The sequence below is a fragment of the Hemiscyllium ocellatum genome, chromosome 1 (genome assembly GCF_020745735.1).
Source record: "Hemiscyllium ocellatum isolate sHemOce1 chromosome 1, sHemOce1.pat.X.cur, whole genome shotgun sequence".
NCBI lineage: Eukaryota > Metazoa > Chordata > Chondrichthyes > Orectolobiformes > Hemiscylliidae > Hemiscyllium > Hemiscyllium ocellatum.
The window spans coordinates 41,330,815-41,344,159 of record NC_083401.1 but is presented as its reverse complement, the minus strand read 5'-3'; the positions used below and the strand labels follow the sequence as shown (position 1 = coordinate 41,344,159).

At 44.4% G+C, this 13,345-nt stretch overlaps 1 protein-coding gene across 2 annotated transcripts in view; it reads left to right on the top strand.

Annotated features, from left to right (window-relative positions):
• The window catches only part of myo5b (myosin VB), a 258,490-nt gene that overhangs the window by 209,821 nt on the left and 35,324 nt on the right, over window positions 1–13,345 (top strand). For both annotated transcript variants that reach the window (XM_060850127.1, XM_060850044.1), the window contains 2 exons: window positions 8,032–8,271; window positions 9,393–9,490. In XM_060850127.1, coding sequence (XP_060706110.1) covers window positions 8,032–8,271; window positions 9,393–9,490 — 338 coding nt within the window. The remainder of the gene's footprint in view (window positions 1–8,031; window positions 8,272–9,392; window positions 9,491–13,345) is intronic.

The following is a 13,345-nucleotide window of genomic DNA, read 5'->3' as shown; positions in this document are numbered from 1 at the left end:
GCCCCAACCCGCCCATGACACTTCCTCCAGTACATCGATTACATCATAGATGCTGCTTCCATCTGTCATCCAGAATTGGAAAAGGTTATTAATTGTGACTGTTCTGATGATGCCAGTGTCGACAAGGGGCCCTCCGAAATGTCCACCTTCTTCCTCAACTAAGGATTTCCCATCGACTGCACTTTGGCCCTCAACCCATCTCTTCCCTCCCACAACAGTGATAGGACCCCTTCATCCTCACCTATATCCCACCAGCATGCACAATCAAAGGATCATTGGCTGCCATTTCTGCCACCTGTAGCAGGGTGCCATCACAAATTTCCAGTTGCCCTAATATAGGAAAGATGTTATTAAAGTTAAGAGGGTACAGAAAAGAATGACAAGGGTGTTGCCGGGTCTGCAGGTTTTGAGTTATAGCAGGAGGCTGGTTAGGTTGGGATTTTCTTCCTGCAGTGTCAGAGGCTGAATGGTGACCTTAATGAGGTTTATAAAGTCATGAGAGGCACGCATAGATTGAATAGTCGAGGTCATTTTCCTAGAGTGGGAAGCCCAAAGTTAGAGGGCATAGGTTAAAAGTAAGAGGGGAAAGATTTAATAAGGACTTCAGAGTAATGTTTTCCGCACAGGGAGTGGTGCAAGTATGGAACGAGCTGCCAGAGGAAGTGGTGAAGGCGAATATAGTTACAATACTCAAAAGGCATCTGGATGGGACCATTCCCTCTGGGATGCCTTGGTCCACTCCTCCTCCTCCTCCTCCAATCTCAACGCCACCTAACATCCCACAGCACCTTCCCATGCAATTGCAGAGATTTAACACCTGACCATTTATTTCCTCCCTCCTCACTACCCAAAGCCCAGACACATCTTCCAGGTGAAGCAGCAATTTACTGGCATTTTACTCCATCTAGTCTACTGTGTTTGAGCACAACATGGTCTCCACATACTCTGGAAGAATAACACCCCAATTTTTACTTTGGTAACCGTGCAGCCTTTGGAACTCAATGTTGGGTTCAACAGTTTTAGTCAGCAGTCACACGACACCAGGTTATAGTCCAACAGGTTTATGTAAAATGACAAGCTTTCAGAGTGCTGCTCCTTTGTTAGGTCAGTTCAGCTAATGATCTGGTGTCATGTGACTTCTGACTTTGTTTCCCCCAGTCCAAGACTGGTACCTCCATGTCACGAGAATTTTAAGGCCTGACCACTTTCTCCATGTCCCCAATCCAACCCCCAAATGCCATGCCTTGTCATCACATGGGCTGCCCTCACAAATAACCCGTTGTCAGCTACTAACAGTCTCCATTAGCAGCTATTCATTTCCAGGCTGACCTTTACCCATCTCTTTGTTTGCCTGTTTATCTTTTCTTTGGTCTCCAGCTCCACCTATCATTTACTCTCTTTTTTTTCCCCTGTCCTTCTTCAGCGCACATACCAATCTTTTCTTCGCTAAATCAATTTTGAAGGACCACTGGACCCAAAACCCAACTTTGCTTTCTCTCTGCATATGCTGCCAGACTGTTGAGTTTTTCCAGAAATTTCTGTTTTTGTTGCAGTAATTCTCACCTCACCTCTGGAGTTGAGCTCATTTATTCATCTTTGGATAGAGGCTGTAATGAGATCAGGAGTTGCATGGCCTTGGTGAAAACCAAACTCTGTTAGTCAGCAGGTAATCGCTGAACAAGTACTGTTTGCCACTGTTGATTATGCTTTCCATCACTTTGCTGATGCTTAAGAATAGGTTGATAGGATAATAATTGGTCTCATTCTGTTTGTCCTGCTTTTTGCGCACAGGACATATCTATGCAACTTTCCACATTTCTGTTTGCCAGAATTGTCCATTCTGGACCAGCTTGGTTTGAGGGGCAGCTAATTCTATAGTTCAAATCTTCACCATTATGACAAGGATTTTGTCTGGGTCCATAACCTTAGCAATATTGAGTACCTTGAGCAATTTTGTGATACCATTTGGAGTGAATCAAAATGGCTGAAGATAAATATCTATGGTGCTGGAGACCACAGGAGGATGCCAAGAACGATCGTCTACTTGGCATTTCTGGTTGAAGATCTCTGCAAACACTCAGCTTTGTCTTTTGTATTGATGTAATGGGCTTCCTTCAAATGGAGGGTGGAGGTATTCATGGAGCTAGGAGAAAGTGAGGACTGCAGATGCTGGAGATCAGAGCTGAAAATGTGTTGCTGGAAAGTGCAGCAGGTCAGGCAGCATCCAAGGAGCAGGAGAATCGACGTTTCGGACATAAGCTCTTCAGGAATGCCCTAAACATCTATTCTCCTGCTCCTTGGATGCTGCCTGACCTGCGCTTTTCTAGCAACACATTTTTCAGTAATCATGGAGCTTTTTGTTTATATTTGTTCGGGGATGTGGGTGTTGCTGGCTGGGTCAGCATTTATTGCCCATCCAAAATTGCTCAGAGGGCAGTTAAGAGTCAGTTCCCTGCTGTCTTCATGGGATTTAAGCAGTATCCTCGGGCCATTAGTCTGAGCTGCTGGATTATTGGTCCACTTACTAAATTTATGTACCATCGCATTCTCTCAAATTCTTATCGTCCATTTTCTAATTCTAAATGATTGGTAGTATAGTTAGCTATGCTTCCACTAGTTCCTTACCTCTCAACTTTATTTTGTAATCTTACATGAGATGTGTTGTTAAACATCTTCCTATGGTCCATAAACACTGCATCCACTACACTTTACCTACCTACTCTCAGATATTTCCTGAAAGATAGCAGCAAATTGTCATTTGATGACCAAGACTGGCATTCCTGTGATGGTGCACGCCTGCATGGGCAATGTGAGCAAGAACCTACCATGTAGGGACGATGGTTATAAAGGGTTTGGATTCAGGGCTACAATTACAGGCACTCGACCATTTGTACGACATTATTGAGATTGTTTGTTTATTAAGAAGCAGCAGTTAAAATGCGAAACCAGCTAAGTAGACAGGGAATTGCAAGTGTGACAATTGAAGGTGCTTTGCATACACCAGACTGTGGTTGACACAGAGTATTGTTGATCTCAACAGCTTGTGAAGTCAGAGTCTGGCTGTCTAGCCAGAATGTAGAGACTTGTTAATGTACTTCAGTTCTATAGTGTGATATTTTGCAATCATCCGTTTGAACATTTCTAATCAATGAATGCAGAGAAGATCCAAAGATGTCAGAATGGTCACCTCCCTCTCTGTCCATCTTCCAGTGGAGATCATTGATTCATCCTAAACATTTACATAGAGAAGAGATACATGTGATATTCCTATCAATTTGGGAATGTCAACATGAACATACTACAGGGAGAAAGTGAGGACTGCAGATGCTGGAGATCAGAGTTGAAAATGTGTTGCTGGAAAATCGCAGCAGGTCAGGCAGCATCCAAGGAGCAGGAGAATCGACGTTTCGGGCATTAGCCTTCTTCAGGAATGAGGAAAGTGTGCCAAGCAGGCTAAGATAAAAGGTAGGGAGGAGGGACTTGGGGGAGGGGCGTTGGAAATGTGATAGGTGGAAGGAGGTCAAGGTGAGGGTGATAGGCTGGAGTGGGGATGGGGGTGGAGAGTTCAGGAAGAAGATTGCAGGTTAGGAAGGCGGTGCTGAGTTCGAGGGTTGGGACTGAGACAAGGTGGGGGGAGGTGAAATGAGGAAACTGGAGAAATCTGTGTTCATCCCTTGTGGTTGGAGGGTTCCTTGGTGGAAGATGAAGTGCTCTTCCTCCAGCCATCGTATTGCTATGGTCTGGTGATGGAGGACTCTAAGGACCTATATTCCTTGGTGGAGTAGGAGGGGATGTTGAAGTGTTAAGCCACGGGGCGGTTGGGTTGGTTGGTCCGGGTGTCCCAGAGGTGTTCTCTGAAACGTTCCGCAAATAGGCGGCCTGTCTCCCCAATATAGAGGAGGCCACATCAGGTGCAGTGGATGCAATAAATGATGTGTGTGGAGGTGCAGGTGAATTTGTGGCAGATATGGAAGGATCCCTTGGGGCCTTGGAGGGAAGTAAGTTTCTTGCAGTTGCAGGGGAAGGTGCCGGGAGTGGAGGTTGGGTTGGTGGGGAATGTGGACCTGACAAGGGAGTCACGGAGGGAGTGATCTTTTCGGAATGCTGATAGGGGAGGGGAGGGAAATATATCCCTGGTGGTGGGGTCCGTTTGGAGGTGGCGGAAATGACGACGGATGATATGATGTATATGGAGGTTGGTGGGGTGGTAGGTGAGGACCAGTGGTATTCTGTCATGGTGGCGATTGGAGGGGCGGGGCTCAAGGGCAGAGGAGCGGGAAGTGGAGGAGATGCGGTGGAGAGCATCGTTGATCACGTCTGGGGGGAAATTGTGGTCTTTGAAGAAGGAGGCCATCTGGGTTTCTCGGTATTGGAACTGGTCCTCCTGGGAGCAGATGTGGCTGAGACGAAGGAATTGGGAATATGGGATGGCATTTTTACAGGGGGCAGGTGGGAGGAGGTGTAGTCTAGGTAGCTGTGGGAGTCGGTCGGTTTATAGTAAATGTCCATGTTAATTCGGTCGCCCAAGATAGAAATGGAAAGGTCTAGGAAGGGGAGGGAGGAGTCTGAGACGGTCCAGGCAAATTTGAGGTCGGGGTGGAAGGTGTTGGTAAAGTGGATGAACTGTTCAACCTCCTCGTGGGAGCACGAGGCAGTGCCGATACAGTCATCGAAGTAGCGGAGGAAAATGTGGGGGGTGGTGCCAGTGTAGCTGCGGAAGATAGACTGTTCCACATATCCTACGTTTGGGACACCACCCACGCCCTCCACCTCCTCCATGAATTTTGCTTTCCCGGTTCTCAACGCTTTATCTTCACATGGACATCCAGTCCCTGTACACCTCCATCCCCCATCACGAAGGACTCAAAGCCCTCTGCTTCTTCCTTTCCAGCCGTACCAACCAGTACCCTTCCACTGACACCCTCCTTCGACTGATTGCACTGGTCCTCACTCTGAACAACTTCTCTTTCCAATCTTCCCACTTCCTCCAAACCAAAGGAGTAGCCATGGGCACCCGCATGGGCCCCAGCAATGCCTGCCTCTTTGTAGGATATGTGGAACAGTCCATCTTCCGCAGCTACACTGGCACCACCCCCTACCTTTTCCACTGCTACATCGATGACTGTATCGGCGCTGCCTCGTGCTCCCACAAGGAGGTTGAACAGTTCATCCACTTTACCAACACCTTCCACCCCGACCTCAAATTTACCTGGACCGTCTCAGACTCCTCCCTCCCCTTCCTAGACCTCTCCATTTCTATCTCGGGCGACCGAATCAACACGGACATTTACTATAAACCGTCTGTCTCCCACAGCTTCCTAGACTACACCTCCTCCCACCCTGCCCCCTGTAAAAACGCCATCCCATATTCCCAATTCCTTCGTCCCTGCCACATCTGCTCCCAGGAGGACCAGTTCCAATACTGAACAACCCAGATGGCCTCCTTCTTCAAAGACCGCAACTTCCCCCCAGACGTGATCGACGATGCTCTCCACTGCATCTCGTCCTCTTCCCGCTCCTCTGCCCTTGAGCCCCACCCCTCCAACCGCTACCAGGACAGAACCCCACTGGTCCTCACCTACCACCCCACCAACCTCCACGTACATCGTATCATTCGTCGCCATTTCCGCCACCTCCAAACGGACCCCAGCACCAGGGATATATTTCTCTCCCCTCCCCTATCAGCATTCCGGAAAGACCACTCCCTCTGTGTCTCCCTCGTCAGGTCCACATCCCCCACCAACCCAACCTCCACTCCCGGTACCTTCCCCTGCAACCGCAAGAAATGCAAAACTTGCGCCCACACCTCCTCCCTAATTTCCCTCGAAGGCCCCAAGGGATCCTTCCATATCCATCACAAATTCACCTGCACCTCCACACACACCATTTACTGCATCCGCTGCACCCGATGTGGCCTCCTCTATATTGGGGAGACAGGCCGCCTACTTGCGGAACATTTCAGAGAACACCTCTGGGACACCCGGACCAACCAACCCAACCACCCCGTGGCTCAACACTTCAACACCTCCTCCCACTCCACCAAGGACATGCAGGTCCTTGGACTCCTCCATCGCCACACCATAGCAACACGGCGACTGGAGGAAGAGCGCCTCATCTTCTGCCTAGGAACCCTACAACCACAAGGGATGAACTCAGATTTCTCCAGTTTCCTCATTTCTTCTCCCCCCACCCTGTCTCAGTTCCAACCCTCGAACTCCGCACCACCTTCCTAACCTGCAATCTTCTTCCTGACCTCTCCGCCCCCACCCCCACTCCGGCCTATCACCCTCACCTTAACCTCCTTCCACCTATTGCATTTCCCAAGTCCCTCCTCCCTACCTTTTATCTTAGCCTGCTTGGCACACTTTCCTCATTCCTGAAGAAGGGCTCATGCCCAAAACATCGATTCTCCTGCTCCTTGGATGCTGCCTGACCTGCTGCGCTTTTCCAGCAACACACGAACATGCTACAGTGTGGGATAATCCAGGACTACTCTGTGAAATATCTTCTACATTAAACAATTGATATGGTTGACATATATCCTGGATGATTTCTTTGTTATGGTTACTCACACCATGTTTTATGTGTTTTATGTTTAGGTGCCCAGCTCTCCTTTCACCCATTGGAACAGTTAGTATAACTGTGCTTTTGTAAAGAATGCTGGTCTGGTTGACTTCAAAACTGGCATCAGTGCTGGCACTCTATGCCACTTTGTTAGATGCATGACCATATTTGGCTGCCACACCCTTGACCAGTGCCAGAAGTCACAGGAAAATTTCACCCATAATTCCAGGGATCACCGCAATTTACTCACGTCCACCATAGAATCCCAGGATTTTAATTGTTTCAGCTTCCTCTTAGCTTTTCTTATTCTGCCATTAACATAATTTTCTCCTTTTGGGAGAAGGTTTGTTGTTATTCTCTCAAGTTTTTAATTGATTTACAGCAAGCTTTCCATGGCATCCTGAAAGCATTGAGCATTTATTTTTGATAGAATACCCTCATTCTCCAGTTTGGCAGCATCAAAACTATCAATGTTGATCTACAGTCGATAACTTGAATAGTACAGCTTGTTTAATACAGCAGGAAATTCTGAGATGTGCTACAGTCATTGTTCTGCCAGAAGTTGTCACAGACAAAGGAGGAGATAGCCACTGCATTAACCAAACCAAAATAAAATTCAGATGCTGGAGATCAGAAACAAAGTCAGAAATCACTGGTGAACTTCAGATCTGGCAGCATCTGTGAAGAGAACACAGATTTATTGTTTCCAGCCCACTCACCCTTCTTCAGACATGAAAACTTGTTCAGAGGACTGGTTTGCACAAAGGCTGTAAATGGAGAGTAAATTCCCAAGCACATTAGAGACAATAATGACAACTATAGAGAGTAGGAGATGGACAAATGGCCAGAACTGAAGGAGTCTATAGTCTCTTGAAGATAAATGGGGGAAGTATATTAGAATTTTTGTAGGAATTTATAGATTTGAGTCTATACATTGTGTCTGTAAGTTGGACAAAATCCTTGCAAGCACTTTTTTTTTTCAGATGGTATAGTCTTCGTGAACACTCCCTCCACTAGGGAGAGTGTTATTTTTGGGTATGGCTCATGGGTACTGACAGACTTCGGTTTCTTGCTCAAGAATCAAAGCTTCACGAAAGAGCCCAGTCATTGAGGGCTGACTTTGTATCATGGAAGGTATCATTAGTAGTCTAAACCATCATCAAGCCATTTCTAGCAGGAATAAGAGTGATTGATTGATTGTGATTTTCACCCCCTTCAAGTCTAAAAGACAGTGCAAAAAAACTATGGATGAAAGATTATGAGAAATAACGGGAGTAAACTTTTGAAAAAAGTCCAAATCTTTTAACTTTATCTACCTACATGGCTTCCAAACCTCTTAATAACCTAAATGAAGCCTATCATTCTCAGTTGTGAAGTCTTCAATTTCCGTAGTTTCTGCACACCACATGTAGATTCTCTAGTTGAATTAATTTATTGTCTTGTGACATTTTCTAATTCCTTACACAGCGACAAGAGCTAGAATCTGAAAACAAGAAGCTGAAGAATGAACTCAATGAGCTAAGAAAAGCCATAGCAGAGAAGGCAATCGGGGACAATCCAACTAATGATGAGAAAAATGCATACAGTGTACTGCTAAATCAGCTGAGGGCTGCCAATGAGGAGCTAGAAGTGCGCAAGGAGGAGGTTCTCTTGTTGAGAACTCAAATTGTTGATGCTGCTCATCAGAAGGAACTGGTGGGAAACATGGTAATGTACTTGCTATTAATACAACTTCTCTCTTCTTCGTTCATTTGATTTGTCTTCCCCATTTATGAATTTCACACATTATTTACAAAATCACAGCATATTACAGCACCACGAGTTGTGTGCATTCTAGACTGCAACAATTCACTACATAACAAAATAAAGTCCTTCTGCCACATCTAACTTTTAACCAATCACTTCTAGTTATCTAAACTTCTGCAATTATGAATAGCTTTCCATTATAAAACTTCTGCAAAATTTCTTTTTAACTTGTCTAAAAACCTGCTTCTCAAGTTTCTTCACATTATTGAAGTCCCTTGTACCAATTCAGTAAATCAGGATTCAACCAAGGAATTCTTCTCTTTTTGTTGTGATCCTATTTGTGATCCTATCAAAGTCTGACTGGGGACAAGTAACTTATCTTCAAGTGGACAAAATGTGAAATCCATACACTTAAGTGAAACCATTAGATTCCATGATTTGAGCAAACAGCAGTAAGCTTGACTGCACAAAGTTAAACAATAATGCAGTCGCCAATATATATGAAAGCTACATTTTAATAACTAGAATTAGCTTCAGATAAATCTGGGTAACAGACAAGTTGAGGTTGAACACTTGACAGAGCACATCAAATAGGAAATACAGAGAAAGTAGATCCTGCGAATTTCTCAGTAATGCTGCCTTCACCCCTGCTCCTCCACCACCACCACCAATAGTGAAACTGTACGTCATCACATCTCATTATTAGTGCCATAATACCACTGTCTCTCCAGAATTTGCTGCTTTAAGCTAGAGAGAATCCTGTCGCCCTTGCAACTTTGAATAGAAGAATGTCATTTTTAATTGGATGACACTATTCTGCTGTGGCGGCTAATTGGCTGCTTCGGAGAAAATTGCGTAAGTAATTGCACCAGGTGGGAAAACAACGTTCTAATCCTCATTTGAGCCTAACTGGGGGTTTTAATGCTGGCAGGAAAGTCCTGCCCCCACAGTGTTTTGGCAATTGTAGCCTTCGTGGATCTGGTCATCTCTGTCGATCCTTTCCAAATGAAGTGCACATTTCAGTGAGAATATTCCAGCAAACTTGGTCATGTCAAACATGTGATTTCATTTTTGGATTGCAGGATAATGTGACTGAGAAATATGAATGGAAACGAAGTGATGAAAACACAGAGAAAGATGATGTCATTGAGGCTTACAATGGTATTTGTGAGACTAACAGGTAGGTTGGTGTTGGTTCAATCTGTATTGTCTCTTCCTGTCTCCACTCTGGTTTTTCTTTAAGGTCCAGAGGTTTACCTATTTTATATCAACTCTCCAGAAACATTTGCTTATTCCAGCAGGGACAAACTAGAATAATTTGTTATGGGTTTGCTCTCCACAGAAGTGTGACTGCCATAACATATTGGTGTCCCTACAGTGTTACTTTTTACTCCAGTGTGAATAGAACAGAGGCCCCTGGAATGATGTTAGTTCTCTTTGATGTTAGTTCTCTTAAGTGAATTGGATTTCAGAACTTGGAAGCAATTCCTAGCCTGCAGTGCAAAGCTCCTCATAACATGTACTGTACTAAAAGTATGGAGTCACTCCGAATTACAGGTAGCAATCTGGGCTATAAATCCTTGTTGGTTTGTCTTTCCCATCAAATCAATGACAAACTGTAGTACTCTCATAGCTCTTACTGCTACTTTAATGGAGATAACTAACTCTATAAACTGAGTCAAACCTTGTTGGTGCTACTGCTGCATGGATGGAGGAAGAGGTGATTTTCAAATGGTGATCAAAAAGCCCTTGATCTTTCAGAGAGGGGCCCTATCCAGAGATGCTGCCATTCAAATTGTTTATTCAACTGATAGTTTTCCTGACTTGGGAATATGTTGTTATCTGGGACTAGGTTTTCATTTTGAGTTGGGTGAAAGTGGCTGCAAAAGTGACATTTTCATTAGCAGGGTGCTGGCTGCAGTGGAGCCAGCCAACAACAGAATGGTTGCAGCTATAAAGGCTGATGGGTTCCAAGACAGTTTATGTAAATTGTTGTTAAAACAAAGGCCTGCTCCAGTGCCCAGTTATTATTATTAAAGCAGTATGGACCTCTTGCCATTTCCCATCACACTCCAAACCATAGGGGAGGAAGCTATGAGGAATGGGTGGAAGGCCATAGTGGGAATGGATAGAATCTTTTGATCATACTTTTCAAAAAGGTTCTCTCATCTTGACTGTGGCTCGTGATCCCTCTGACGGGCTGTTTGGAGCCCCCAGCCAGGTTGGGATTGCATGTCAGCTGTCCCAATCAACACACAAGCTGAAAAGACACTGCAGGAAATTGGAAGCCCAGGAAGAGGGTTTGAGAATTTCATTTTCACCCCTCCAAGCAATCTCCCAACTTCATGGAAATTCATCCCAGATTGCCAAAGCTTTTCACTTTGTACACATCAGGCCAAAAACAAGAGTGCCAAATTTCAAATGATCAAAGCAATTTTTTAAAAACTTTTTTGTTTTCATTCATGGAATATAGATGTTGCTGACCAGGTCCATCCCTAATTGCCCATGATGGAATTTTAAAAAAGATTGAATGTTACTGGAAAGGGTGGTCAGGGACCAGGTTTTCATCTTGGTTTGGGTGAAAGTGGCTGCTTTTTAGAAGGTGATCAGGAGTCATTGCCTTGAACTGCTACAGTATGTGGTGGGTAGGTACACCAACAGTGCTGACTTTGGGTGATAAGAGTTTGACTCAGCGACAACAAAGGAACATCTAATGTAGTTCTAAATCCGGATAATATGTGACTTTGTGGGGTACTTGCAGATGGTGTAGTTTGTATCTATCTGTCCTTCCAGGTTGTAGTAGTCCCAGGTTTAGAAGGTGCTACTGAAATTATGTTGACTTGCTGCAGTGAATTGGCATTAGAGGGAGTGAATTTTAACGATGATGAATGTTGTGCCAAAATAAACAGGCTGCTTTGTCCCAGATGGTGCCAAGCTTCTTGATTGTTGTTTGAACTGCAGTCTTCCAGGCAAGTGGGAGTATTCCAACAACGCTCCTTGTCTTCTTAACAAACTTTCAGGGATCTATGTACATGGCACCAAGATCTCGCTGCTCATCTACACTACCAAGAATTTTGCCATTAGCCCAGTACTCTGTATTCTTGTTGCTCCTTCCAAAGTGATTCACCTCGCACTTTTTCACGTTAAACTCCATTTAAACTGTGACCCCTGAGCCCATGTCTGCAGCTTATCTATGTCTCTCTGTAACCTGCAACATTCTTCAGCACTATCCACAACTCTATTGACCTTAGTATCATCCGCAAGTTTACTAACCCATCCTTCTATGCCCTCATCTAGGTCATTTATAAAAATGGCACACAGCAGTGGCCCCAAAACAGATCCTTGCGGCACACCACGTAACTGTACTCCAGGATGAATATTTCCCATCAACCACCACCGTCTAGCCTCTTTCAACTAGCCAACTTCTGATCCAAACCATTAAATCACCCTCAATCCCATGCCTCCATATTTTGTGCAATAGTCTACCTGTGGAACTTTATCAAGTGCTTTACTGAAATCTATATACACCATATCAACCAGTTTACCCTCATCTACCTGTTTGGTCATGAACTCCAAAGAACTCTAAGGTTTGTGAGGCATGACCTTCCCTTCACAAAACTGTTGACTCTCCCTCATCAACTTATTCCTCTCCAGGTGATTATGCATCCTTTCTCTTATAATCTTTTCAAACACTTTATCCACAATCAAAGTAAGACTCACTGGTCTAAAGTTACCATGGTGGTCTATACTCCCTTCCTTGAACAAGGGGACAACATTTGTTATCCTCCAGTCTTCTGGCACTATTCCTGTAGACAATGATGACTTAAAGATTAAAGCCAAAGGCTCTGAAATCTCCTCGCTGGCTGCCCGGAGAATCCTAAGATAAATTGCATTCAGCCCAGGGTACTTAGCAATTCTGGAAAGTGTGAAAATAGATAACGCCTCCTCCTTGTGAACCTCAATCCCGTCTGGTCTAGTAGCCTGTATCTCCATATTCTCCTTGACAACATTGTCTTTTTCCTGTGTGAATACTGATGAAAAATATTCATTTAGCATTTCCCCTATCTCCTTGGACTCCACGCACAACTTCCCACAACTGTCCTTGATTGGCCATAATCTTACCCTAGTTGGTCTCGTATTCCTGACATATCTATAGAAAGTTTAGAGTTTTCCTTGATACTACCTGCTGATGACTTCGCATGTCCCCTCCTCACTCTTCTTAGCTCCCTCTTTAGGTCTTTCCTGGCTAACTTGTAACTCAAGTATCCTAACTGAGCCTTCATGTCTCATACTAACATAAGGCTTCTCCTTCCTCTTGACAAGAAATTCAACTTATTTAGTAAACATTATAGTTGTTTCTCAGTTTTTGATGGAATCAAACTCTCAACTGTTATCCTTTGTGCCAAGGTATGGGGGCAGAGCAATGCAGAATATTAAGGCTGATATATTGATACTTTAATCTTATTGTATTGTCAAGCAAGGTTTTTGTTAATTCACACACTGGGCAGCAATGTGGAAATCACCATGCAGGGCATCAATAAAATTGACATTTGAGAAAACCCGCAGCGTGCACAATGGGAATTAAAGGGAATTTTGTGGGCAAGCATTTTTGACAAAGGAAAGGGGATGGGAGGGGTAGACACCTTAATAGAGTAGTACATTTGATAACAATCAAGTAATTGAAGAAGAGGGAGAGAGGAACGATCTAGCATGCTGATACGTACCCTTACTTTCTATGTTCACTCTGTCTTTGTTCTTTCTGAATGACTCTGACTTCTTTCTCTCCCTTTTGCTCCTGCTTCCTTTCTTCTGTCATTCACTTCCAGCCAGGCTGAGGACTGGCGATACCTCAATGAAGATGGCGAACTAGGCCTAGCATATCAAGGCCTAAAAGAAGTTGCCAGGTCAAATGTTTATTTGTTTTTCGTTTAAAATGAATACAAGATTAAAGTGTGTTGGAAAGAGTTTGATTTTCACCTGGTGCCGGAATGAATCTGGGATGATTTGAAAACTTTACGCCTCAATCTTATTATTC